The sequence below is a fragment of the Suncus etruscus genome, chromosome 20 (assembly GCF_024139225.1).
Source record: "Suncus etruscus isolate mSunEtr1 chromosome 20, mSunEtr1.pri.cur, whole genome shotgun sequence".
Taxonomy (NCBI): Eukaryota; Metazoa; Chordata; class Mammalia; order Eulipotyphla; family Soricidae; genus Suncus; species Suncus etruscus.
Window position 1 is genome coordinate 7,088,411 of NC_064867.1, and position 27,344 is coordinate 7,115,754.

The 27,344-nt window shown below is 40.6% G+C and overlaps 1 protein-coding gene across 1 annotated transcript in view; it reads left to right on the forward strand.

The window, feature by feature from the left end:
* The first annotated feature begins 13,558 nt into the window (after window positions 1-13,558).
* The window catches only part of SUSD5 (sushi domain containing 5), a 55,432-nt gene continuing 41,646 nt past the window's right edge, over window positions 13,559-27,344 (forward strand). Inside the window, exon 1 of the mRNA XM_049766401.1 lies at window positions 13,559-13,752. Within this exon, the coding sequence (XP_049622358.1) occupies window positions 13,662-13,752 (91 nt within the window). The 5' untranslated portion in view covers window positions 13,559-13,661. The remainder of the gene's footprint in view (window positions 13,753-27,344) is intronic.

Genomic DNA, 27,344 nt, shown 5'->3' on the forward strand with positions numbered 1-27,344 from the left:
CCATTAAGTTTCTTTTTATTTGGTTAATTTTTTGGGTGGAGGGTCATATCTGGCAGCACTCGGGGGTTACTCCTGACTGCGTTCAGAAATTATTCCTGGTAGGCCAGAGAGACCATATGGGATGCCAAAGATGCGAGGCAAATTCCTTACCAGTGATAGTATTACTCCAGCCCCCCGCCCACCATTAAGTTTCTTTATGTCCTGTGTATAAGAGATCTTTCTGCATGAGTCTCTCTCCTTCTAACTAAATTTACTTAGTATAATATTCTCCAGGTCCCTCCATATATCAGCAAATTGCACTTTTTTCTTTTCTTGTGGCTGATTAGTATTCCACTTTGCATATGTAACATTGTGGTTTTGTTGTTGTTGTTGTTGTTGTTGTTGTTTGTGGGCCACAGACAGAAGTGCTCAGGGGTTACTCCTGGTTCTGCACTCAGGAATCACTCCTGGGAGATTTGGGGGATCATATGGTATGATGGGGTTTGACCCAAGTCAGCTGTGTGCAAGACAAAAGCTCTACCCACTGCATTATCATTCTGGCCCTAGGTACCATAGTTTCTTTATCCAGTCTTGGATACTCTTGGATGTTTGGGTTGTTTCCAGGTTTGGGCTATTGTGGATAGTGCTGCAGAGGAATCCACATATCTTTTCTCCATTTTACTGTTGGTCCTTGGGATGTATTCCAAGAAGTGGAGCTGCTGGATCAAATGGAAGCTCAATCCTTAGGCTTTTTTTTTTTTAAAGAAATGTCCATATTGTTTTCCAAAAATACTGGACAAATTGATAGTTCCATCAACAGTCCTAACACTATGCACAAAAGTCAAATCAAAGTGGATAAAGACCTGAATCTTTAAGTTACATAGGGAAAAATATAGGTAAACCTCTCCATGACATTGGAGCTAAAGGCATATGTAAGGATGAAACACCACTAACCAAGCAAGTAGAGGCAAAGTTAAACAAATGGAACTATATTAAATTAAGAAATCTTTAAGGAACGGATGACCAGGATACAAAGATAGTCCCACTGATTGGAAGAAATTAGTTACCCATCAACCATCTGATATGGGGAAAATACAAAAATGCATATACGTGTGTATAAACATATAATGAAACATATATGTGGCACTTATAGAACTTTACAAGAAAAGGGAACAGAGCGGTGGCATAAGTGGTAGGGCTTTTGCCTTGCATGTGCTAACCTAGGATGGACCGCAGTTCCACATCCAGGCATCCCGTATGGTCCCCCAAGCCTGGAGCGATTTCTGAGCGCATAGTCAGGAATAATCCCTGAGCATCACCGGGTGTGCTTCAAAAAAAAGGACTTTACAAGAAAAAAAAAATCCAACCCGATCAAAATTGGGGAGAAGAAATAACAGAATCTTCCTCAAAGAATAAATACAAATAGCCAAAAGGCAATGAAAAAATGTCCTGTATCACTAATCATCAAATCACTAATCATACAAATCAAAGTGAGATATCATCACTCCACAGAGACTGATACACATTAAAAGGGAAAGAATAAAACAGGGCCCGGAGAGATAGCACAGCGGCATTTGCCTTGCAAACAGCCGATCCAGGACCAAAGGTGGTTGGTTAGAATCCCGGTGTCCCATATGGTTCCCCGTGTCTGCCAGGAGCTATTTCTGAGCAGACAGCCAGGAGTAACCCCTGAGCACCGCGTTATATATATATATATATATATGTGATTCAAAAAAAACTAAAAAAAAAAAAAAAGAAAAAGAAAAGGATAAAACAATCAGTTCTGGCTTGGATGTGAGGAGAAAGGGATTATCACCCACTATTTTTGTTTGTTTGTTTGTTTGTTTGTTTTTGGTTTTTGGGCCACACCCGGTGGTGCTCAGGGGTTACTCCTGGCTGTCTGCTCAGAAATACCTCCTGGCAAGCACGGGGGACCATATGGGAGACCAGGATTCGAACCAACCACCTTTGGTCCTGGATCGGCTGCTTGCAAGGCAAACGCCGCTGTGCTATCTCTCTGGGCCCATTTGTTTGTTTTTTGAGGGTTTTTTTGGCCATACCCAGTGGCACTCAGGGGTTACTCCTGGTTCTGCACTCAGAAATGGCCCCTGGCACCTTACTTGCTGTACTGTCTCTCGGACCCCAGAAATTGAATTTTCAGATCATTTTGATCACCTCTTCTTCTCCCCATTGGTTAAAGGGATTCTCAAATTAGGGGTCTGAGGACATTGCCAATACTATATACTTACTAGAAAAAAATTAAGTCTAACAGCATTTTTAAAGGCCAATGTTTCTTCATTACCAGTACAAGATTCATCTTGGAACTGGAGCAATAGTACAGAAGGTAGAACATGCCCTACATACAGTCAACCCAGGTTTTAGCCTTGGCATCCTATATGATCCTCTGAGCACCACCAGGAGTTCTTGAGTGCAGAAACAGGAGTTTCTGAGCATTGCTAGCTATGGTCCGCCGCGCCCCCCCTCCCCCGCAAATGCATTTGATTTCATGTATAGGTGAAAAAAATTAGATTAGTATTCAAGTTAACAGTTGTTGTTGTGGGTTTTTTTTTGGGGGGGGGCACACCCAGCAATGCTGAGGGGTTACTCCTGGCTATGCACTCAGAAATCACTCCTGGCTCAGGGGACCATATGAGACGCCAGGAGATTGAACCACAGTCCTTCTAGGTCAACCATGTGCAAGGCAATTGTCCTACTGCTGTGCCACCACTCTGGCCCTCAAGTTAACAGATTTTATGTAGAAATTAGAAAGTGAATTGTCAGATTCAAAGTATCTGCTGATATTAAGTTAACATGACATCATTTAACCATGAATGGAGTCAACATATGTGCACAAGAAACTTTGAAATAAAAGAGGGAAATAATTTAGAACTGCTATTTGATCTCATTGAAAGGCTGTGTTTCAAAGAATGGTGTAGAAGGGGGCCTTCTGCGTTGCATGTGTTGACATAATGTCTTTTTGTTGTGTTCTTAAATAACTGAGCTAACTTTAGTAATGCTTCTGCAGCAGATTCATATATTCTGAGTTTGGGATTGTCAATGTTGTCTCTCAGGGCCACGATACATGTTATTGCCAGATAGTTGAGCATTTTTTTCGTTCATCATTAACTGCCTTAAGAAATGAAACTCTCTCTCTCTATATGTGTATATATACATATATATATACACACATATATATATAAAAGAAATGAAACTATGGGGCCAGAGTAATAGCACAGTGGTAGGGTGTTTGCCTTGCATGCAGCTGACCTGGGAGGGACCCTGTTCGATCCCTAGCATACCATATGGTCCCCCTAGCCTGTCAGGACTGATTTCTGAGCCCAGAGCCAGGAGTGATCCCTGAGTGTCCCTGGGTGTGGCCCAAAAACCAAAAATAAAAAATAAGAAAATAGTGGAAGAATGCAGTTAGGACAGAGAAGGTACCTCCATGACAATGGTTGGAAATGTTTACTCTGAGGAAGAACTGGGTGCTGAAAAAAAGGTAAAGTGATATGTATGATACCCCTTTAATAAGTTTGCTATATTGCAAATCATGGTATCTAAAAGGAAGAGAGAGAGAAAGAGAGAAAGAGAGAGATAGAGAGAGGGAGAGAAAAAACATAGCCATAGAGGCAGGCAGATGGGAGAGCAGGGTAGGAGAATGGGGGAGGGACATTGGTGACAGGAATGCACACTGATGATGGGATGGGTGTTGGACATTGTATGACTGAAACTCACTCATGAACAACTTTGTACCTGTGTATCTCAGTGAAAGTTTTATTTAATTTAAAAATAGAAATAAAAAACATCACTTACATTTTCACTTATGATGTTCTTCTATCTCTCTTCTCTTTTTTATTTATTTATTTATTTATTTATTTTTTGAGGAAGGCCACATCTGAAAGTGTTCTGTGCCCAGTGCTCAATTATGGAAACCAGGACTCTTGCACATAAAGCATGGACTTCAACCCTTTGAGCCATCTCCCTGCACTCTGCCTTTCCTTTCTTAAACTAATCGCTATCAAAAGGAGTTATTACAATATGCAAAGTTACCCAACAAAATAAAAAACACAAATACTTGTAGACTTACATTATGCCAAAATGATCATTCTGTGGAGCAGAATGATAGTCAAACCATACACAAAGGGGCTGAGGAGATGGTCTAAATGGCTGGAGCACATGCTTAGTATAAACAAGACCCTAGGTTCAATCTACAGCACCCAATGGCCTCCCAGCCACTGTCAGTCATAACCCTGGTGGCCTCCAACATACACTAGACCCCAGCACTAAATTGTTAGACCTTTAAGGCCAGGCAAATATTATTGGAAGTGGCCCCTGGACCTCAAGTACTTCCTCCTCCAAGACATACCAAACTAGCTATGTACTAGTAGTTCAAGATAGGGCTGCCCAAATCTGTTTTATTATTTATCTATTTGATTATTTTTGGTTTTGGAGATCACATACAGTGTTGCTTAGGACTCACTTCTGGCTCTTCACTCAGGGATCACCTCTGGAAGTGCTCAAGGTAGCTACATTGGATGCTGGAGATTGAACCCAAGTTGGCTACATGCAAGGCATGTGCCCTATCTACTGTACTATTACTCTGACCCATTTAGTCTCTAGTTTCTGCATTTATTTCACATAAATCTAAACAATAGTATTCCACTTTTCCCACTGACTTGCTGACTGCTATACTCATGCATCCAAAGATAAGTATTTTTAAGTTGTTTGCCACCTACAGACCAGCTCCTGTTCTGTAAAACAGTCCACAGACTCACAGATAGAACAAAGTAGTAGATCAGTGTTTTACACCTTTCTACACCTGCAGACCAGCACAGAACCACAAATAGGTGGTTAAAGATCAACATTAAAGATGACTAAAAGTAATTGCCTAGTAAGTAGAGTGACTGGCAAGGACTTCTAATGCCTTTTCACCATGACTAGAGACAAGAGTGAGTTGCTCCTTGTTACTCTTTGTTTTGTTTTGCTTTGCAAAACAATGCTCAGGGGTTACTCCTGGCTCTACACTTAGGATTCACTCCTGGAGGGCTCAGGAGAACATATGGAATTCCAGGAATAGAACTCAGGTTGGCTGTATGCAAGAAAGAGCCTTACTCATACTATACTATCTATACAATACTATCTATCTATCTATCTATCTATCTATCTATCTATCTATCTATCTATCATCTATCTATCTACACTGTACTGCACTATTCTATACTATACTATCCTATCTCTAGAATCCCAACTTCTTGCTATCCTTATAAGATGTTTCACTTAATTCAGCACATTGATCATTCCACCTAACTGACCTTAAAAAAAGAAATTGGGGGGCCGGTGTGGTGGTGCAAAGAGGTAGAGCTTTTGCCTTGCAAGCGCTATCCTAGGACGAACCGCAGGTCGATCACCCAGTGTCCCATATGATCCCCCAAGCCAGGAGCAATTTCTGAGCTCAGGAGTAACCCCTGAGAGTCACCAGGTGTTTCCTCCCCCCAAAGAAAAGAGAAAAAGAAATTGGTTGCCTGACATCAGAATATGATAATGAAAAATGAGACAAGACACTGATCATCTTTCACATTCAAGGCCGCTTTCAATTGGGGACTGCAGTGCATTACATACAACTAGAGGAGCACATGCCTGAGTCATGCAAGCTGCACCCCACCCCCAACTGCTTCTTCACCGATGGCCCAGCCTCACCACTCAACACTGGAGTTCTGCAAAGATACCAAAAACTCCAGGTATGTTGGTATTTGAAATGATATCTTCAGGAATATTTGGAGTAAGTTTGGATTCCCTCCCTCCACCTTCTTGTTCTTCTGGAAGCCCTGGCAAACAAACTCATGCTCCCACAACAGCTATAATATTTACCCACATAAAATTACAGTAGCTATAATATTAGCCACAGAGCTTATTCCTGGACCACACAGCCATGTAATAACTTTGATTTTTTTTCAGTAATGTCCTTCCAGTAGATACACAACAATGTAGATGTCAACCTGAGTTACAAGTTACCTAATGTTCAGAAACAAAATAACAGAAAATCAACTAGCAACACATTGCTTAGCAAACCTGACAATGATTTAATGACCTTACATGACCAGAATCCGCATCAATATCTCAAACATTTTTGTGGCATCAGAAGTTCCTTTGTAGAGAGCAGCCGAGAGCAGTGACAGGTATTAGATTAACCTCCAAACAGATAAGTGAACCCAATTCAGCTGCCTGTTGGTTATAGGTGGAGTTTGGGGGGGATATATCCCAAGTTAGAGTTCAGCTGAGTGTGAAACCAGCAGGAGGACAGCCACTCTGTTTTGCTCCATGGCTGCACATTTTTCCAGTCAAGGAGCTGTACTTAATAAAAAAAAAATGGTACTTAATAAAAGTACCATGCTTCAGTTCACAATGGGAAAACTATGCAGAATCCCCCACAAGCAAGAATTTGCTCTTTGAAAAAAAATAAACAAAATAGACAAACCATTAGCAATTCTTACAAAGAAAGAGAGAGAAACTTAATACTGAATAGAAATGAAAAAGAGAGATTACTACAGACCCTACAGAAATTTAAAGTATAATCAGATATTACTTTGAGAAACTCTATGCCTGAAAGGAGAGCACATGAAAGAAATGGATAAATTCTTGGACTCTTATACTCTCCCACAGTTGAACCAAGATGATCTGGCATATCTGAACAGATCTATCACTATTGAGGTAATGCAAGTGATTATCAAAATTCTTCCAAAAACCAAAAGCCCAGGCCCAGATGGAATCACTAGAGAATTAATTCTTTTAAACCTTTCAAGAAGACCCACTGTCAATCTTTTTCAGAGTCTTCTAAGAAATTAAAGAAACAGAAATACTCCCAATAGTTTTTATGAAGCTAACATCACCCTGATACCAAAAGCAGACAGAGGTGCTACCAAAAAAAAGAATAAAGAATAATCAGGAATATTGGTCTAAATATCCCTGATTAACACAGATGTAAAGACCCTCAACAAAATTCTATCATATCGGATCCAACGCTCATCAAGAAGGCCATATACCATGAACAAGTAGGGTTCATCCTAGAGATGCAAGGATGGTTTAACATATGCAAGTCAATCAACATAATACATCATATCAATAAAAGGAAGAATAAAAATATACGATCATATCAATAGATGCAGAGAAGTCATTTGACAAGGTCTAGCACCCATTCATGATAAAAAACTCTCAATAAGATGGGAATTAAAGGAACTGTTCTCAATATAGTCAAGAACATTTACCATAGGCCCGTGGCAAATATTACACTCAAAGGGGAGAAACTAAAATTCTTTCCTCTAAGATCTGGCACAAGTCAAGGTTGTCCCCTTTTACCACTTCTATTCAACATATTATTGAATGTACTTGCCATAGTAATTAGGCAAGAAAAGGGTATCAAGGGCATCCAGATAGGTAAGAAAGAAGTCAAGTGCTTACTGTTTACAGATGACATGATACTATATTTAGAAAATTTTTAAGACTCAGGACCAGAGAGATAGCACAGCGGCGTTTGCCTTGCAAGCAGTCGATCCAGGACCAAAGGTGGTTGGTTCGAATCCCGGTGTCCCATATGGTCCCCCGTGCCTGCCAGAAGCTATTTCTGAGCAGACAGCCAGGAGTAACCCCTGAGCATTGCCGGGTGTGGCCCAAAAACCAAAAAAAAAAAAAGAAGAAAATTCTAAAGACTCTACCCAAAAGTTCCTAGAAACAGTAGATTTATATAGTAAAATGGCAGGCTAAAAAGCTAACACTAAAAAAATCCATGTTGTTTCTATATACAAATTATGAACAAAATGAATGAGACATTATGAAAACAATCCCATTCACAATTTTGCCTCAGATAATTAAGTACCTTGGAGTCAACTTAACTAAAAAGTGAAGACCTATACAAAGAAAACTATAAAACACTGCTTCAAGAAATAAGAGGACACAAGGAAATGGAAACATATACACTGCCCATAGATTAGAGGATTAACATCATTAAAATGTCAATGCTTAACATAGCATTGTACAGATTTAATGCAATCCTTCCAAGAATATCCATAACATTTTGAAAGAAGTGGATCAAACTCTCCTGAAATTCAGTTGTAACAGTAAATGCCCATGAATAGCTAACACAATACTTGGAAAAAAGAGATGGGAGGCATCACTTTCCCCAGCTTTAAATTGTACTATAAAGAAATATTAATTAAAATAGCAGGGTATTGGAATAAAGACAGACCCTCACATCAATGAAATAGATTTGAGTACTGTGAGACTGAATCCCAGGTATACAACCAATTAATCTTTGATAAAAGGGTAATAAATACAAATAAGGCACAGAAAGCATCTTCTACAAGTGCTGTTGGTAAAATTGGCCAATTACATGCAAAAGGTGAGCACAGAACTCTCTTTACCACCATGCACAAAGGTCAAATCAAAATGGATTAAAGATCTTGATATCAGACCTGAAACCATAAGATACATAGAAGAAAACATAGGCAAAACAGTCCATGACATTGATACTAAAGATACCTTCAAGGAGAAAACTCCACTTTTCAAGCAAGTGGAAGCAGAGATAAACAAATGGAACTACATAAAACTGAGATGCTTCTACAAAGAAAATATTAACTAGGATACAAAGCCTACTCACAGAATGGGAGAAACTTTTCACCCAATACCCATCTGATAAAGAGCTAATATCTAAGATATATAAAGTACTTCCAGAGCTGAACAAGAAAAAGTAAACATTTAACCCCATCAAAAAATGGAGAGAAGGGGTCAGAGAGATAGCATGGAGGGAGGGCGTTTGCCTTGCATGCAGAAGGACGGTGGTTCGAATCCCGGCATCCCATATGGTCCCCCGAGCCTGCCAGGAGCGATTTCTGAGTGTAGAGCCATTAGTAACCCCTGAGTGCTTCCAGGTGTGACCCAAAAAAAAAAAAAAAGAAAAGAAAAGAAAAGAAAAAAAGATTTAGGGCCGGAGAAATAGCATGGAGGTAAGGTATTTGCCTTGCATGCAGAAGGACGGTGGTTCGAATCCCGGCATCCCATATAGTCCCTGAGCCTGCCAGGAGTGATTTCTGAGTGTAGAGCCAGGAGGAACACCTGAGCACTGCTGGGTGTGATCCAAAATCCAAAAAAAAAAGAAAAGAAAAGAAAAGAAAAGACATTGCCTCAAAGAAAAAATATGAATGACCTATAGGCACATGAAAAAAATGCTCCACATCATTAATCATCCGGGAGATGCAAATCAAAACAACGAGGTACCATCTCACACCACAGAGACTAGCACACATAGCAAAGAACAAGAACAATCAGTGCTGGAGGGGATGTGAGGAGAAAGAAACTCTCATTCACTGCTGGTGGGAATGCTGACTAGTCTAGCCTTTGTGGAAAACAATATGGAGATTCCTCAAAAAACTGGAAATTGAGCTCCCATCTGATCCAGATATCCCACTCCTACCCTAGGAACACAAAAAATACAATTCAAAAATCCCTTCCTCACACCCGTATTCATTGCAGTGTTCTTTACAATAGCCAGACTCTGGAAATAACCAAGATGCCCTATTGAGATGAATGGCTAACGAAACTGTGGTACATATACACAATGGAATACTATGCAGCTGTTAGGAAAAAAATCATAAAATTTGCTTGGACATGGAGATTATTGTGCTGAGTGAAATAAATCAGAGGGAGAGTGGTAAACATAAAATAATCTCACTCATCTGTGGGATATAAGTTAAGACAGTGTGGGGATGATATCCAGAGACAATAGAGATGAGGGTTAAGAGGGCCCAGTATATGTTAGGAAATTTGCCACAAAAAGCAGCGTACAGTTAGAGTAGAGAAGGGGCCGGAGAGATAGCATGGAGGGAGGGTGTTTGCCTTGCATGCAGAAGGTCGGTAGTTCAAATCCCGGCATCCTATATGGTCCCCTGAGCCTGCCAGGAGCGATTTCTGAGCATAGAGCCACGAGTAACCCCTGAGTGCTGCCAGGTGTGGCCCAAAAAAACAAAAAAGAAAAGAAAAGAAAAAAGATTTAGGACCGGAGAAATAGCATGGAAGTAAGGTGTTTGCCTTGCATGCAGAAGGATGGTGGTTTGAATCCTGGCATCCCATATGGTCCCCTGAGTCTGCCAGGAGCAATTTCTGAGCATAGAGCCAGGAGTCATCCCTGAGTGCTGCCGAGTGTGACCCAAACAACAAAAAAGTAAACAAAAAAGAGAAGGATCTAAAGGAACATTCATGGCACAACTTCATTTGCAGTAGTAAAACCACAGTGTCAAAAAAGAAAAAGGTGGGGGTTGGATAAAGGGAGAAAGAGAATGTGAAGTAAAATGCCTCCCCAAAGGCAGGTGGGGAATATGAGAGGAAGGGAAGAGAGCATCAGGAAGGATGAGAGGGAAACTGTTGACATTGGTGGTAGGAAATGCGCAGTTGTGAAGGTTGTTCTACATTGTATGACTGTATCTGCGGGGGGGGGGGGGGGGAATCCTGTATTATTAACAACCTGAGACCATGGTGTTTCAATAAAAAATACATATATTTAAAAAAAAAAAAAAAAGCTCCTTTGTGTCCTCACCGTCTCCAAGACAGTGTGTTGGTGGCTTCACCCTAGAGTTTTTGCCTTTTCCTTGCATCCTACCAAGCCGGGTTCAAATTCTTGTTACCACATATGGTCCCCCACAACCAAGCATTGTCAGGGGTCAGTCCTGAACACAGAGCCAATAGCAGCCCCTAGCTACCAGTGACTCCAAGCCTGAAACAGAAAGAGCAGTAAAGAAATGATTAAATAGTAAAAGAAGTTAATTACTGAGGCCAGTGTGTACCACAACGTGTTCAAGCATCTCTCTTAGAGGAGTCAAACCTGGAGGCTCACAATGGCATCAGTGCAAGCCCCACAGCTTGATGTGCAGCTCTCAGAGAGTGTGCCATCCAGGTATAAGTGCAGTAGCATCATTACATCATCATCATCAACTACAACAACACTAAGGGATGAGACAAGTGGGGAGAGAATTTTTTTTAATTGTGGGGAGGATGGAGATATTATTTAGTCACATGCTGCTGGAGCCCTCCAAATTAATCAATAAGCAGAATACTAAGATTATTAGCACTGAGTAGTAATATCCAACTGACTCACTAGTCTAAAAGTATTAGAAGGGCCAGAGAAACAGTACAGCAGGTAGGGTACTTGCCTTGCAAGTGACCTACAAGGATTTTATCTGCAGCACCCCATATGGTCCCCCGAGTGCCTTCAGGACTAACTCCTGGGTATAAAGCCAGGTGTAACCACTGAGAACCATCAGGTATGCTCCCTAAAAAAAAAGGTATTAGGAACAGCTTCTAGAATAGTGTGTAGATACTGCAGGTGCCTTCTGACTCCTTTCTTCCATCCTCAGCAATAGCCAGGTTTTTGTTTGTTTGTTTGTTTGTTTGTTTGTTTTTGGGCCACACCTGGCGGTGCTCAGGGGTTACTCCTGGTTGTCTGCTCAGAAATAGCTCCTGGCAGGCACGGGGGACCATATGGGACACCGGGATTCGAACCAACCACCTTTGGTCCTGGATCGGCTGCTTGCAAGGCAAACGCCGCTGTGCTATCTCTCCGGGCCCAATAGCCAGGTTTTAAAAGATCTCCCCAGCCCAGACCTGTAAAAATCTCACTTCTTAGGTAGCTGTCAGACAGAAGAGACTTAAATAAATTCAGTTATAATAACATATGACTGATTGTCAAGTTTCTAGATTTAACAATCCAGCGTATCTATCTTTTACTTGTATTTATTTTTGCTTGAGGACCACTCCTGGCTGTGTTTAGGGACTGATTACTCTTTCCAGTGCTTAGTGAGACTATATGTGATGCTAGGGATTGAACTGTAGTTTGCCTTACACGTAGCACCCCAGAGGACCCCCTAATCCCCACCAGAAGTGATCCCTGAGCTCAGAACCAGGAGCAAACCCTAAGCACCGCCGAGTGTGGCCCAAAAACAAAAGAAAAAATACTCAAAATTATCTGAGTGCCTCTACTCCTTGGCATCCACCCCAAGAACAAAAGGAAAGCCACGCTAATCCATAAAGATATGTTATTTCTATTGATTGCAGTGTTTGCCATTCGCACTAACCAAACTATGGAAACAAGTCCCCAAGAACAGATGAGTGAATAAATAAATAGTATATACACACAATGAAATCCACTACTTCCAATCACGACTCAGCCATTAGAAAAGATGAAATCCTGCAATTCACTGCTACATGGGTGGAGTTGTCGTGACTGGGAGAAATGAGTCGCCCGGCACGATTCGCGACAAATACAAATGATTTCTCCTCTGTGTGTAAGGGAACATGAATGGTCAGAGATACAGAGCCTACAATTTGCCTGTTGAACCAAGTTTGCTTAGTGGGGGCTGGGTGCCGGAAATAGGGGACATGTAAACCATCGCCAGTGGGTGGAAGAGATGGAGGTGTCACGGTGCTGGGTGTGAGGTAGCAATAATCCCATCAACAATATTGTACATCTTAGTGACTGAAAATTATCACCGCCCCTTCTCCCCACCCCCAAATTACGTGATCTGAAAAATGGCACCTGTAATTCCACGGAGGTGAGTTCAAACATCAGCATAGTAAGCAATCTTCCCAGGCCTAAGACCAACTGCGTCGTGAAGACAGTCATCTGTTCCTTTGATTTCCAATCACTGGTTGAGTCCGAAGTCTGGGGGCCTTCCCGATTGAGGAGCCTCCCTCGGGGTTCCTCTCCGAGAGGGGTACCCAACAGGTGCACCGTGTCCCATTGTCCAAGGATAAACTGGACGAGGTTTGTGATGGGCCTTAGAGCACTAGCTCTAAGCATCCTCATCTTTTTCACTCCACGCAAAAAAAAAAAAAAAAAAAAAAAAAAAAAACTCTTGCACAAAGCCCTCCCTCGGTCAGGGTTGAATCAATCAGGTTGCAGCAAATCCCACTGGTGGCCGGGCCGGGAGCCACAGGTCAGCAGCTCAGAAACCGAGGTTCGAGTCCAGAGCGCACCCACCTGCGCGCCCTGCGCTCCTGGAAAAAAGTTTGCGCGTACCCCCCAAAGAACTTTGGGGAAGGCTTTTCGGAGGGGAGGGCTTCCTAGGAGGACTTGGGGGGGGCAGAATAAAGTCTACCCATCCCATTTTCACCTCTTGGCACGAATTTGCGCACGGTTGGGTGTCCTCTTCTTCTCCTCTAGGACAGTCCAAAGACGAAGGAGGACCAAGTCGGGAGCCCTTCCCCGCGGGCCTCCAGGCAGGAGGAGCCCGGCCTCCAGGACTGCGTCAGTGTTTGGCCGCGGGTCCCGGGACAGAGGAGGGGTTCCCAGCTGGGGTCCCCCATCTCTCCCCGCCTCCCTGCTCCCAGCATCTCGGCGCAGCCTCTTTTGGCACCGCTTTCTCCAGGTGCCAAGGCTGCACAAAGGCGGAGCCCGGCTCCAGCCGCCTCCCCGGCGCCAGGGCTCAGACCCCCGGGACTTGGGGGGCCCCCCGACGCCGCGGCTGCGGTGTCCCCAGCCTCCCGCGGTCCTCGGCGCTCCTCCCTCTCCGCGCGCGCTCCGGTGCGCTCCGCCAGAGACGCGCGGCCAGAGGAGAGAGCAGTGCGCCCCGACAAGCGGTGCCCAACGTCCGGGCAGTACCCGGGCACCCCGAGTCGTCGCCGCCGCCTGGACCGGACCCATGGATGCTCAGGGCCGTGGACCCCGAAGCCCACTCTGGGCGGCGGCGCTTCTCCTACTGGGGTTCCATCGCCTCGCGGTGCGCGCCGAGGGTGAGTGTCCGACGCTCCGGGACGAGTGGGAAGGTGCCAGGCGCTTGGGGCTCCTCCCGTGCCCAAGTCCGGGAATGAGAAAGCCTGGAAAGGGGACCAGGCGAGACCGCCTCCCCCCCGTCCAGCCAGAACGGCCAGGGCCCCAAAGTCTCCGCACCCCTCCCCCTAGTCTTCCTACCTGGGGCGCGCGTCTTGGATTCCCCAGTCTGGAGCTACCATTTTCGAGATAACGGTTCTCCTCTGGAGTGTCCCGTTCCCCCCCCCCCCAAGCTTCCCTGCAGAGAAAGATCATCTCTGCTTTATTTATTTATTTATTTATTTGTTTGTTTGTTTATTTTTGGGGAGGGGTCCACAACCCGTGACGGTCAGGGGTTCCTCCTGGCTCTGCGCTCAGAAATCTCTCCTGGCTTAGGGGACCATATAGGACACCGGGAATCTAACCCAGACCCATCCTAGATCAGCTGCATGCAAGGCAGATGCTTTACCGCTTGTGCCACCGCTCCGGCCTCCCATCTCTGCCTTATTGAGTAAGGAGAGCTAGAGCTTTTGCACCCAACGAGTTGGAGGCCCCAGGTTGGGTCCCAGTATGTTAAGGAGCTCCCTGTGTTGCCAGGAACGACCCACAGCACAGAACTGTGTATGGCCTAGAAACAACTACACATATTATAATTCATGTTGTGCTCAGAGGACTCTTGTGTCTTGGCTTGGTCTAGGAAGATATGGAAGCAGAATTAGCTTGGTGAAGGGACCAGAAGAGCCTCCCGGTGGAGAGTGGGCAGCGAATGGGGGAACGGAACCCACGGCAGCTAGACGATTGCAGTTCACGGGTTCCAGGCCTCTGTGTTTGTTCTGAAGCCAGATTTAGCTTGCCATGCTTGCTTCCCTTAAATGAGCAGGATCAGAGCCCAATATGAATTGATTTTCTAAAGTGAATTTAGTCTTGTTTGGATTTTGGAACCAAATCCTCGGGGGCTCGGCTTTGTCAAATCTGGAAGAAAAGAAGCCGGTTCTCACATCTGTGAACGGGTTGTACTAGACTGACTGGAAACGGGCGAATTCGATTGCTGAAGGAGTAAGGTCCTTGGATTTGGGGTGTTTTTATCTTTAGGAGTCTTTCTGTTTTAAAAATGTAACTGTGCCATCATTATGAGGTTAAGAAGACTGAAGAAAAAAATAAAAAGAAGCTTGATGATTAGGGAAAGGGCGAAATAAGGAACATCTCACACAGTATCTTAGAATTGAGGGTCACTTTTTGTGCCAGCTGCCACTTGATGGGTTCTTTGCTTCTATTTAAGGACTCACACAATATTTCTCCTTATCTTTAGAGCGTTAGTGGAGAGAACATTTTTAAATTTTGAAGGCTGTTAGTGTCTTTAGTAAGTCATGATCCACATAACATTATTATTTTAATGTACAATTAATTACTTTCATGAAGGCATTCAGATTCAAGAGGGTGTTTTTTTGTTTTTTTTTCAACAGAGATCATTAATATTTTTAAAGTTTTTATTGAAACAATTGTGATTTACAAAGTCCTTCCTAGTTGGATTTCAGGCAGACAGTGATAGTGAATAAGGGCCATTCCCACCACCAGTGACAACCTCCTTCCACCAATGTTCCCAGTATAACAGGCCCATTTTAAGTGTAGATTCTTATAATTTGGATCTCTTGATTCTATTGTTGTCGACTTTGGCTAGCAAATTTAATTTTAGCTCTACCAATGCACCTGAGACCACTTGGCCCCTGACCCCCACACTCTTTTTATTCTTCCTTTTATTCTTCTTAATTTTATAGAAAAATGCAGAAATATGAGGTAAAACAAAGTAACTCATGTCCCAAGGTTCCATGAAAAAGGTGGGAGCCCCTATCTAGAAGATAAATATAAAATTTAAAATACTACCACTCATCAATAATGAGTGTTTTAAGTTGAACAGCCATCACTACAATCTAATCCTTAACATTTCCCTTACCCAAAAATAAACCACATGTCTGCTAACAGTTTTATTCTTCACTGTCATCATTTTCATTAAGACATGAAAATTAAATTTTTTATTTAAGTTTTGATTTTTAAGGAATGCAAGTAGAATAAATTAGAGCAAGCATTGCCTTTCTAACAGTGCTTACTATTGTCATCATTTTCATTCCCTTAAAAACTATCTTTGTAGGGACCTGAGAGACAGTACAGTAGATAGGACATTAGCCTTGGATGCAGCTGACTGGTTCGACCCAATACGGCCCCAGGAATCCAGGAGTGATCCCTTAATACAGAACCAGGAGTAAGCCCTGAACACTGCCAGGTGTGGCCCAAAAACCATAAAATAAAATAAAATAAAAAATAAAAATAAAAAACAATAAAATAAACCATAAAATAAAATAAAATAAAAAATAAAAATAAAAAAAACAATAAAATCTATCTGTGCTGGGCTGGAGTGCTTGGCCTTGCATGCGGCCAACCCGGGTTTGATCCCTGGTATGGCATATGGTAAATGGCAAGGACCCCTGAGCTTGCTAGGAGTAATTTCTTAGTGCAGAGCCAGGAGTAACCCCTGAGCACCACTGGTGTGCCACCCCCAAGAAAAAACTAACTCTGCAATCCAAGAGGTTTAGTTTCACTCTTTCATAACACTTTAAGTTGAATGCCAGGTGTGTGTGTATATATATATGTATATATATATGTATGTATATATAAATATTTGATAAATATTTGGTGTCTATCTGGTTTGATATGAATTAAAGAAAACTAAAGGCAGGAAGAGTGGTTAAGAAGAAAGTAACAAGCACCCCCAGCATATTTTGTTATGGCTTGCCAGAAATGCCCAATTCTCCCTCGCCTTCTGTTTCTTCTTCCTTCTTTCCCAATGGAGAATTATAGGAAACTCCACTCATGACATTTCAACTTTATAATAAGGCCATTGAGAAATTATAACCTGTATTATGAAAGGATTCCTTTCTTTACCAAATGTATGGTCAATGGCCACTGCTTTCCTTATTTAGTTTGTATGACCTACAGTGATGGGAGTAGAAGAAAGAAAAGTTTCACTGAACTGTGAGGTGTTACAGGCATGACATTTGTAGAAACAGAATTGGTCAAAAATTCTTTCAAAAGATGAGTAATGCATGAGTCTATACCATCAAGTCAAATAAAAATCACTTACTTAGTTGTTATTGGTCTTTTTTGGGGGGATCACACCCAGCTATGCTCAGAGTTTACTCTTGACTTCATGCTCAGGGACTACACCTGGAGGATACACAGGACCATTTTCGGTGCCAGAGATCGAAGCCAGGTCAGCAGCATGCAAGACAAGCACATTACCCACTGTATGATCTCTCAGCTCCACTTAGTTTACTTTTGACTTACTACTTTTGCATCTCATACATGAAAAGATACACTACTATACACTTAAAATACTTTTGCAGTAGTCATTAATTCAACAGCTAACTTATTGAGTACTATAGTGAGATTCTACTATATGTTTCATTGTCGGGAACTGAATGGTAATGGAAAATGGGTCTTTGCTATTAGTGAACTTAAAATTCAATGGAGGAAGTAATCACTAAGTGAATAATTACATCAGTAAAATGCAGAATTAAAAGTACTGAAGCACCATGATATTATATAGTTGTAGATTCACTGTAGGCGGTGAAGGCCTGAAGGTTCTGTGGGTAAGAGGGGAGGCACCCAGAGGTGGGGATCAAACTTACAGCCTTGCATTTGCTAGAAATATGCATTATATATTATCTGAGCCATATTCTCAGCCTTTCTAGAAGATTTTAACTTGGTGTAGGAGGAGTTGAAAGGTGACTGAATATTAACTGGGTATAAAGAAGGATTAGTGTGTGTCAGGATAGAGAGACAAATAGAGATAGATACAAATACTGTGAGTGGCCAAGAAAAAAAATAGAGCATGTGATAAGAAACAGAAAAGCTAGAGCCAAGTTTACAGGATGGAAATGGTTTGAGATGATGCTAAGGAAATTGCTAAGAGTCCAATGATGTGGGGCTTTCTGGGGCAAGATTTAATCCAAAAAAGGAAAGTAATCTTTTTTTTTTTTTTTTTTTGGTTTTTGGGTCACACCCGACAGTGCTCAGGGGTTCCTCCTGGCTGTCTGCTCAGAAATAGCTCCTGGCAGGCACAGGGGACCATATGGCACACCGGGATTCGAACCAACAATGTTTGGTGCTGGATCGGCTGCTTGCAAGGCAAACACCGCTGTGCTATCTCTCCGGGCCTGGAAAGTAATCTTTTAAATGTTTTCTAACAGTTGAATGACTGATCAGATTTGGATTTTTGGAAAGATTACCCTCTGGTGTTATAGAAAGAACATATGGAACCAGGGCAATCTTTGATAAAGGTTTATAGAAAAAGAACAAGTTCTATTTCGCTTGTTCAGGTAAGAAAGGGAAGGGTGGCGTAACATAAATAGATCTGGACTGGAGAGAAAATTCTCATCAGTGTAAAATAGTCTTTCAAGGCATGTCAGTGGGTGGAATCCAGAGGAAAGGTTTTACTATGAGAAGTTATGACATAGAATTGAGACTGGAGGAAGAAAAATTGATTTGAATTTTGGAGTCTATGTTCATGAAGTATATTTATCTATAATTTATTTCTATAACTTATATCTATAACTTATTTTGGAATCTATATTCATTAAGTATATTTATCTATAACTTATTTCTTGTGATCTTCTTGCCAAATATTGGCTATAGGGTTGTAATCGTCCTAAAATAAGTTGGAAAATAAAATAAAATAAGTTGAAAAATAAGTTGGAGATTTTTGTGTTGATTTTTATTTTGGGTAAGGAGGTCCCTTGTATTTTAAGGTTTTCTTATGTAAAGATTTTAAATGGCAAATAAATTTTGTTTTGTTTTGGGGACATACCTGACAGTGCTCAGGACTTATTCCTGTCTCTGTACTCAGGAATTATTTACTGGCAGGGTTTAGCATTCCAGATGGGGTGCAGTGAATAAAACCCAGGTCAGCCACGTAAGCAAATGCAGAAAATGCTCTGCCCAATCTACTATCATTCTGACCCTCTGAATTACATTTCTTTAGTAGATGAAGGAATATTTATATTTTTTATTTATTTTTAATCCAATTTTTTAAAAATAATATGTCCAGAGCAATAGTCCAACAGGTTGTTGTTGTTGTTGTTGGCCCCACCCAGTAATGCTCAGGGGTTACTCTGGCTATGTGCTCAGAAATTGCTCCTGGCTTGGGGGACCATATGGGACACTGGGGGATTGAACCGTGGTCCATCCTAAGCTAAGGCGTGTAAGGCAAGTGCCCTACCGCTTGCACCATTGCTCCGGCAGCAACAGGTAGGTTCTTGCTCTGCACATAGCCAACATATATTCACTCTCCGGAACCCTATATGATCCCCTGATCCCACCAAGGACCAAATGAAGAGCCAGAAGTAAAACCCAAGAACCAGTGGGTTTAGCTCCAAATCAAAACCCCCAAAAAGTGCTTATCATCTAAAATGTCAAATGTACAGGAATATTAATGTAATAATTTCATAATATCTCTCCAAGTTTCTATGGAATTCTTTGTAATATTCCCTTTTATTGGCAATTTTTATTTTCTCTCATTTTCCTCAGTTTGACTAGGGGATATCTATTCTGTCATTCATTAAAAAGAAGTGACCTTGACTCTTAATTTCTTTATTGTACATCTGGTTTTCATCCATTGGTTTCTGCTCTGTCTTTATTTCCTTATTTCTAGTTCTTTAGAATCTTTAGTTTTATGTTCTTTTGTCTTTTTATTTTTTGAGGTAGAAACTAAATTTTTAATTTGTGGCCATTGTCCTTTTGTATTATAGTGTTTGCGGCTATAAATTTCTCTCAAATGCTACTGTAGTTTTTCTACAAGTTTTTGTCACAATTTTAATTGTGGATTCTCTTCTGAATTCACAGTTCCCTTAGAAGTATATTTTGTAATTTACATACACAAGGGGGTTTTCCTAGTTAGTCCTTTGTTTTTGAAAAACAGTAAAACTCAGAAGTTAGGCTTACTGCCATAGAACCAAACTGCCTGGTTTTGTAACCAACTGTATGATCTTAGACAAACCTCTAATACTAAATCTTAACTATAAGTAAGAATAATGTAATCACCTATGCCATTGAGATGTTTTAAAGATTGATTTAATGAATAATTATAAAAAGAATTTGAACATTTAGATCCTAATAAATAAGTGACACACAAAACAATGTTAGATTATTTGTGTTGTGTTTTGCCTTTTAATATTTTTATTTAAACACCTTGATCACAAATCTGATTATAGTTGGGTTTCAGTCACATAAAGAACACGCGGGGCCGGGAAGGTGGCGCTAGAGGTAAGGTGTCTGCCTTGCAAGCGCTAGCCAAGGAACGGACCGTGATTTGATCCCCCAGCATCCCATATGGTCCCCCCAAGCCAGGGGCGATTTCTGAGCACATAGTCAGGAGTAACCCCTGAGAGTCAAAAGGGTGTGGCCCAAAAACAAAAAAAAATCATAAAGAACACCCACCTTCACCAATGTCCCAAATCTCCCACCTCCCCACCCTCCCACCTGTATTTGAGACAGGCTTTCTACTTCCCTCGTTCATTCACATTGTAATGATAGTTGTCAGTTTAGTTATTTCTCTAACTGTACTCACCACTCTTTGTGGTGAGCTTCATATCGTGAGCTGGACCTCCCAGCCCTCATCTCTTTTGTCTCTGAGAATTATTGCAAAAATGTCTTTTATTTTTCTTAAAATCCATAGATGAGTGAGACTATTCTGTGTCTATCTTTCTCCCTTTGACTTATTTCACTCAGCATAATAGATTCCATATACATCCATGTATAGGAAAATTTTATGACTTCATCTCTCCTGATAGCTGCATAATATTCCATAGTATATATGTATCACAGTTTCTTTAGTCATTCATCTGTTGAAGGGCGTCTTGATTGTTTTCAGAGTCTGGCTATTGTAAATAGCACTGCAATGAATATAGGTATGAGGAAGGAATTTTTGAATTGTATTTTTGTGTTTCTAGGTGTGTTGTGATTTTTAAAATGTGCTTTGATGATTTAGGTCTTATTTATATTTTTATATTTTAAAATGTTTTAGATGTGAATTCTTTTACATATTTTATGCATTTATATATGAATACATAGCTTAATGCTCAATTAATTTTACAAGTGTCCTGTTTGTGTCTAAAATGAATATGTACTTCCAGGTATTTTTGAAGGTGTTTTGTTTTGTTTTGTTTTTTGCAGAATTCTGCCATCTGTGCTACTAGAAAATGATTCTTAGGTGTAGTCTGTTAATTTTGTATCTTTAATCTTTCTGTTTGTTTTTTTTTATCTGTTTCATCCCATTATCCCACTGTACCAGAGAGATAATGACTGTTATTTTTAAGCACTGTGAATTTTCTTTTTTCCCTTGAATTTTTTTAATCATTTCTTTTTTTATAAATTTTTTATTTTTAATTATAAGAACAACGATGCAAAGAAAGAATAATTTCTTCTTTATAATCTAGAGATGTCGGTGGACTGGAGTGGCAACTCAGTAGTTAAAAGGCTTGCTTCACACATGGTCAACAAGAGTTGACCCGCATGGTTCTCTGAGTATCACCAGAAGGGATTCCCTAGTGTAGAGCCAGGAGTAAAGTTTGGGCATTTCTGGTGTGGCCCCCAAATCAAAATAATCGGAATAATAATCTAGAGATATTTATTTGTGTTGAAAATTTTTATAATACTGATGAAATAACTGCCATCCTAGGAGAATCCATCTTTCCATAACAACACCTTTAATTTATTTATTTATTGATTGATTGATTGGTTTTTGGGCCACACCCGGCAGTGCTCAGGGGCTACTCCTGGCTGTCTGCTCAGAAATAGCTCCTGGCAGGCACGGGGGACCCTATGGGACACCGGGATTCGAACCAACCACCTTTGGTCCTGGATAGGCTGCTTGCAAGGCAAATGCCGCTGTGCTATCTCTCTGGGCCCAACAATGCCTTTTAAAGTAGCAACTGTAAGTATACTTCCCTTGCCATACAATTATCTCATTTACAGTATGTGATTTAGTGGGTTTTCGTATACTCACAGAAGTATGAATCACCACACACAATTTTAGAACTCTTTCATTAACCAAAAATAAACCTTGTAGCCATCAGCATTTACTCCTCATTCCCTCTTCCCCCCACACTAAGTTCTAAGTAACTATTAATCTATTTTTTGTATCTGTGAATTTGCCTATTCTGGACATTCCATGTTTATGGAATTGTGCAATATATGGACCTTTATTATTATTCTTTGACTTGTTTTCTAGTTTCAGCCACCATTAGTGTGTATTAGTACTTCATTTTATTGCTAAATAATATTACACATAGATATACCATACTCTGCTTATCCATCCATCCATGGATGATCATGATCATTCGATTGATTCTACTTTTTTTCTACTATGATAACTGATTCTGTTATGAAACATTCACATAGAAGTTTTGTGATTTATATAAACATGTGTTTTCAATTTTATTGAGTGTTTAGTCAGCAGCATGATTACTAGGATATGTGTGACACTATGTCTAATCATTTGAAAAACAGCCAGATATAGACAGAGGATGATTTCTCTTATATGTGGGATATGAAGAAACAGGGTAGGGTAATAACAAATGCTCAAAAGAAACAAAAACTAGAGCTTGTCTTCAGGAAGAGGCTTATTATTAGAGGTGGGAGAGTAGGTGAGGGACCCTGGAACAATGGTGAAGGGAAGTACGCCATGGGTGGTGGGTGTGGTACTGAAATAGATCATGTATGAAATCTTGCTAATAACAGTTTGCAAACCACAGTGCCCACTATAAAATTTTTTATTTGGGTTTTTTTTTTTTTTGAGATTACACCCGGCAGGGTTACTCCTAGCTCTATGCTCAGAAGTCGCTCCTGGCAGGCTCAGGGGACCATATGGGATGCCAGAATTCGAACCACCGTCCTTCTGCATGCAAGGCAAATGCCTTACCTCCATGCTATCTCCCCGGCCCCAAAATATTTTTAAAAGAAAAACAGTGAGATGATTTTCCAAAAAGTGCAACCAATTTATAGATCTAGCAGCATTTTTATAAGTTAGTTTGTGTAATTCTCCCTATCATTTATTACCTGTTACAGTCATCATAGTAGTTACAAGAAGTATCTCATTGTGGGTATTTTTTATATCATAGCTAATAATGTTGAATGTTCTTTCATTTTTCTAATTGGCATTTATGTATTTTCTTTAAAAACTGTGCTCTCATTTTGTCAATTTTAGTCATACATTTCAAGTATTTATTCTTGGTATTTTCACATTGTTGTATAGATGCATTACTACTATCCCTCTTTAGAACTTATTTCATCTCCCCAATTAAAACTCTACCCAATAACTAATAACTCTTCATTATACCCCCTTCCCACAAGTCCTGAAAAATATATTATTCTTACTATGATTTTGATTGTTCTAATAACCTCATTTTAAGTGGAACCATGCATTGGGATTTTTTTGGGGGGAGGGGATTGACTTTTTCCCACTGCCTACAAAGTCTTCATAATTTATTCATAGTGTATGTGTCAAATTACCTTCCTTTGGAGTTGGAAGGTGTGGTTCCAGTGATATAGCACAAGTTGTGGGTTTGATCTCTAACACCACATGACTTCCCAGCATGGCCAGGAATTTGCCCTTATGATGAGTCACATACCATAAAATAAAATCCCAAAAATTAAATTTCCTTTCTTTTAAAGAGAAGAATATATCCACTGTATCTATATATCAATTTATTTCACTGTGCTGTCAATGGTCATAACCATTTTGGTTGCTCCTACCTATGGTTATAATGAATCATACTGCTAGAATACATACAAATATAGTCCAGGTCCCTCATTTTACCTTTTTTTCCGGGTTGGTCACTATTGACAGTGCCTTGTAATGGTTGGGATTCAAAAAAAGCTACACCCTCTATTGGTGGGAAGTATTCCATGCTCCCAAGAACCTCAAACATGCAAGATTGTCTACTTTTCCTATCACTTATGCCACATCCCTGATCTTTTAAGTTGTGGAGTATATACTCAGAAGTGGAATGGTTGAATCATAGGGCAATTTATGTATGATTTTGAGTAGTTATTTTTGGGATTATGTTGGAGGATCACACTCAGCAGTGCTCAGGAGTAATTCTTGGTTCTGCACTAAGGTATAACTCCTGGTGGGCTCCAGCATCATTCACATGAGATGCTGGAGATCAAGTCTGGGTCAGCTGTGTGCAAGGCAAGCATCACACATTCCTTAGTATCACTCCAACTTCTCTCTGATTTTTGAGGAAGCACCATTTTATCTTTCAGGAGACCTATACCATTTTATTATGCCTATTAACAATGCAGGGTAGGATTGTCATCCCCACATCTTCACAAAAGCATGATATTTTGGCTAAGATATTTTTTGTTTGTTTGTTTTTGTGTCACACCGGGCAGCACTCAGGGATTACTCCTGGCTCTATGCTCAGAAATCGCTCCTGGCAGGCTTGGGGGACCATATGGGATGTTGGGATTTGAACCATGCATGTCCTTCAGCATGCAAGGCAAATGCCATGCCTCCATGCTATCTCTCCTGCCCCTGGCTAATATCTTTTATAATGAGCATCCTTATGTATATGTAGTCATTACTTCAATTTGGTGAGTCACATTTTCATAAAGATTAGTGGCAGAGGTCGTCTGTTCATGTCCTATTAGCTATTTCTATCTCTTCTTTGGAGCAGTGAAGCCAAGAATTTTTTTAAGTTTCTTTGCCCCTGTCCTTTTATTTCTTTATTTATTATTTTAAAAGTGGGGCACCACAAATGATGCTAGAGATTAATCTTGACTCTGTATTCAGGAGAGACCTCTGAGGGTGCTGGGGTGCTGGGAACTGGGGATTTGAACTGGGTTTAGCCAGATATAAGACAAATATCCTTTACTGTACTATTTCTCCAACTCCTTCTTTGCCTATTTTAAAGTCAGTTTATTTCATTTGTTGTCCTTGAGTTCTGGGTCTATTCCATATTATTTTCATATTGTTCCCTTCCCACTTGGATCACATGTTTAACTTCTTCTAGTCCCAACAATATCACAGAGATGTCCCCTCATATCCTTCCCTAGTAGGCTAAGAGTATGTGAGACCTTTTATACAAGTTTCTTATCAACTATATCTTTTACCAAATTTCTTCTTGTCCCATGATTGTCTTTTCACTTTATTGATTTTTGTTCTCTGTTTCTTATTTTTTAAATACAGCCATCTTTATGCTTAGAAGTTACTTCTGGAAGTCCTTGGGGCACCAGGCCCTTTCAGAGATTGAATCTGGGCTTCCTATATGCATGTATTGAGCCTTTATTGGGGGGGAGACCACACCGGCAGTGCTCAGGGGTTACTCCTGGCTATGCCAAGAGTAAGTAGTGGTGCAAGCAGTAGGGCATTTGCCTTGCACTCGCTAACCTAGGACGGACTGTAATTTGATCCCCTGGCGTCCCATATGGTCCCCCAAGCAAGGAGCAATTTCTGAGAACATAGCCAGGAGTAATCTCTGAGCATCACCGGGTGTGGCCCCCCAAAAAATCCAACCCAAATATCTATTGCATATTCATTTACCACTGGTATTATAAATATGTTAATACTAATAGTATAATTTTATGTCAAATTTTGCAACTTCTTACATATGTCATTTGTCATTCATGGAAATGCCTAGTTTCCTTGTACTTTTGACTGCATTTTTCTGGGTGGTTATTGTCTTTAAAAATTGTATGCATGGGATTGATTCTCTGGGTGTCTTTCTCCAGAAGAGATTCACACATATTCTTGCCATGTAGGTGAACAAATGTCGGTCTCAGGCTTCTTTAAATCTATGGCTCAAACTTTCTTAGATATTAATGTTCATTAGAACTATAGTTTTCTTTTTTTTTTTTTTTTTTTTTTTTTTTTTTGGTTTTTTTTTGGGCCACACCCGTTTGACGCTCAGGGGTTACTCCTGGCTATGTGCTCAGAAATCGCCCCTGGCATGGGGGGACCATATGGGACGCCGGGGGATCGAACCGCGGTCCTTCCTTGGCTAGCGCTTGCAAGGCAGACACCTTACCTCCAGCGCCACCTACCCGGCCCCAGAACTATAGTTTTCAATGAAGACTAACAAAAGGGTCCCAAGTTCCTAGGAACCCTTCCAACAGTCCCTCAAAAAGAAGGGTAGAATGTATTGCTTATCCTTGCTCACTGGTTTTACTCTTCAGATTCCTGCTTTATATATTTCTGTGTTTTGTGGATGAAGAGGAAAAAGCCTGTGAGACTCCTTGACTCTTGAAGGTTTTTTTTTTTTTTAATGCTTTTGGTTAACAAAACCTCAGTTTAATTCTACAACTTTCCCCCCAATTACAGCAATACCATTAATGCAAAGTGTCATGAATGTTTTCTCCTGGGAGGGCATCTGCAAGTCTAATCATCAGGTCGTATACCAAGTCAAAGGACTGTTAAGACCAATTCTAAGAGGGCACTAACAGCCAAAGATAGGTTTACTTTGAATTTTATCTTGCATTAAAAAATTATCCTAGACATTGAGGTTAACAAAACTATTATTAATAGAGTTTCATACATAAAACATTGCAGTACCACACCCTTCACTGGAATGTCCCCATTATCGCAGGGTCCCTCCCCTTTTACCCCTATAAATTTCCTACTGGAAATCAGTTCTGTTGCCTTTAGGCATTTGTTATTCCCTTTCTAAGATTCTTTATAACCAACACATGAGAGATCATTCTGTGTCTGTCACTTTCCTTTTGACTTTGCTTAGCATTATACTCTCCAGATCTATCCACATAGGGTCCAGAAATACAGTACAGTGGTTAGGGTGCTTATCCTGCAGCTGACCTGGATTTGATCCTGACCACCCCATATGGCAGTCCAACCTCAAAAGGAGTGATACTTACATGAAGAGTAAGCAGTAAGTCTAAACACAGTAGGGTAGGTTTAAAAGCAAACCAAAAAGCAGCTCCATCCAAGTAATAACAAATTGCTTTTTTTTTTTACTGTCCAACAGCAAAAATATTTCATCTTTTCTTAGGTAGTATTTCATTATGTGTGTATAAATAAATAAATGTATATATATTTGTGCATATCATAATCCAGTCATTTATTCTTGAGCACTTGGGTTGTTTACAGTTTTGACTCTGTGAATAATGCTTATCAAGCATTTGTATTCAAACCTTTGTTGAAAATTTGGAAGATTTTTATACCTATCATCATAATTTTATTTCAGATGAGTTAAGTATCTTAATCTATAAAGCTTAGCGAACAGATGGAAATTTAACATTTCTTATTCTAAGTGTGTTGTCTTCTCCCTGCCTTTACATAAATTTGATAGAACCTCCTAAAGCCTGGCTTCCTCCATTTCTGGATGATGCTCCGGTGCTTCCCCTGAATGCTGGATTCCTGCCATGAGCTCTTGTGGGTGGGAACTTTACTTTAGCATGCACTTCTATCTGACTTTATCCATTACAATATTTTTGTTTGGTTTAGCTATATTTTTTCAATTATATTTTTATTTATTTATTTATTTATTTATTTTTGGTTTTGGGGCCACAC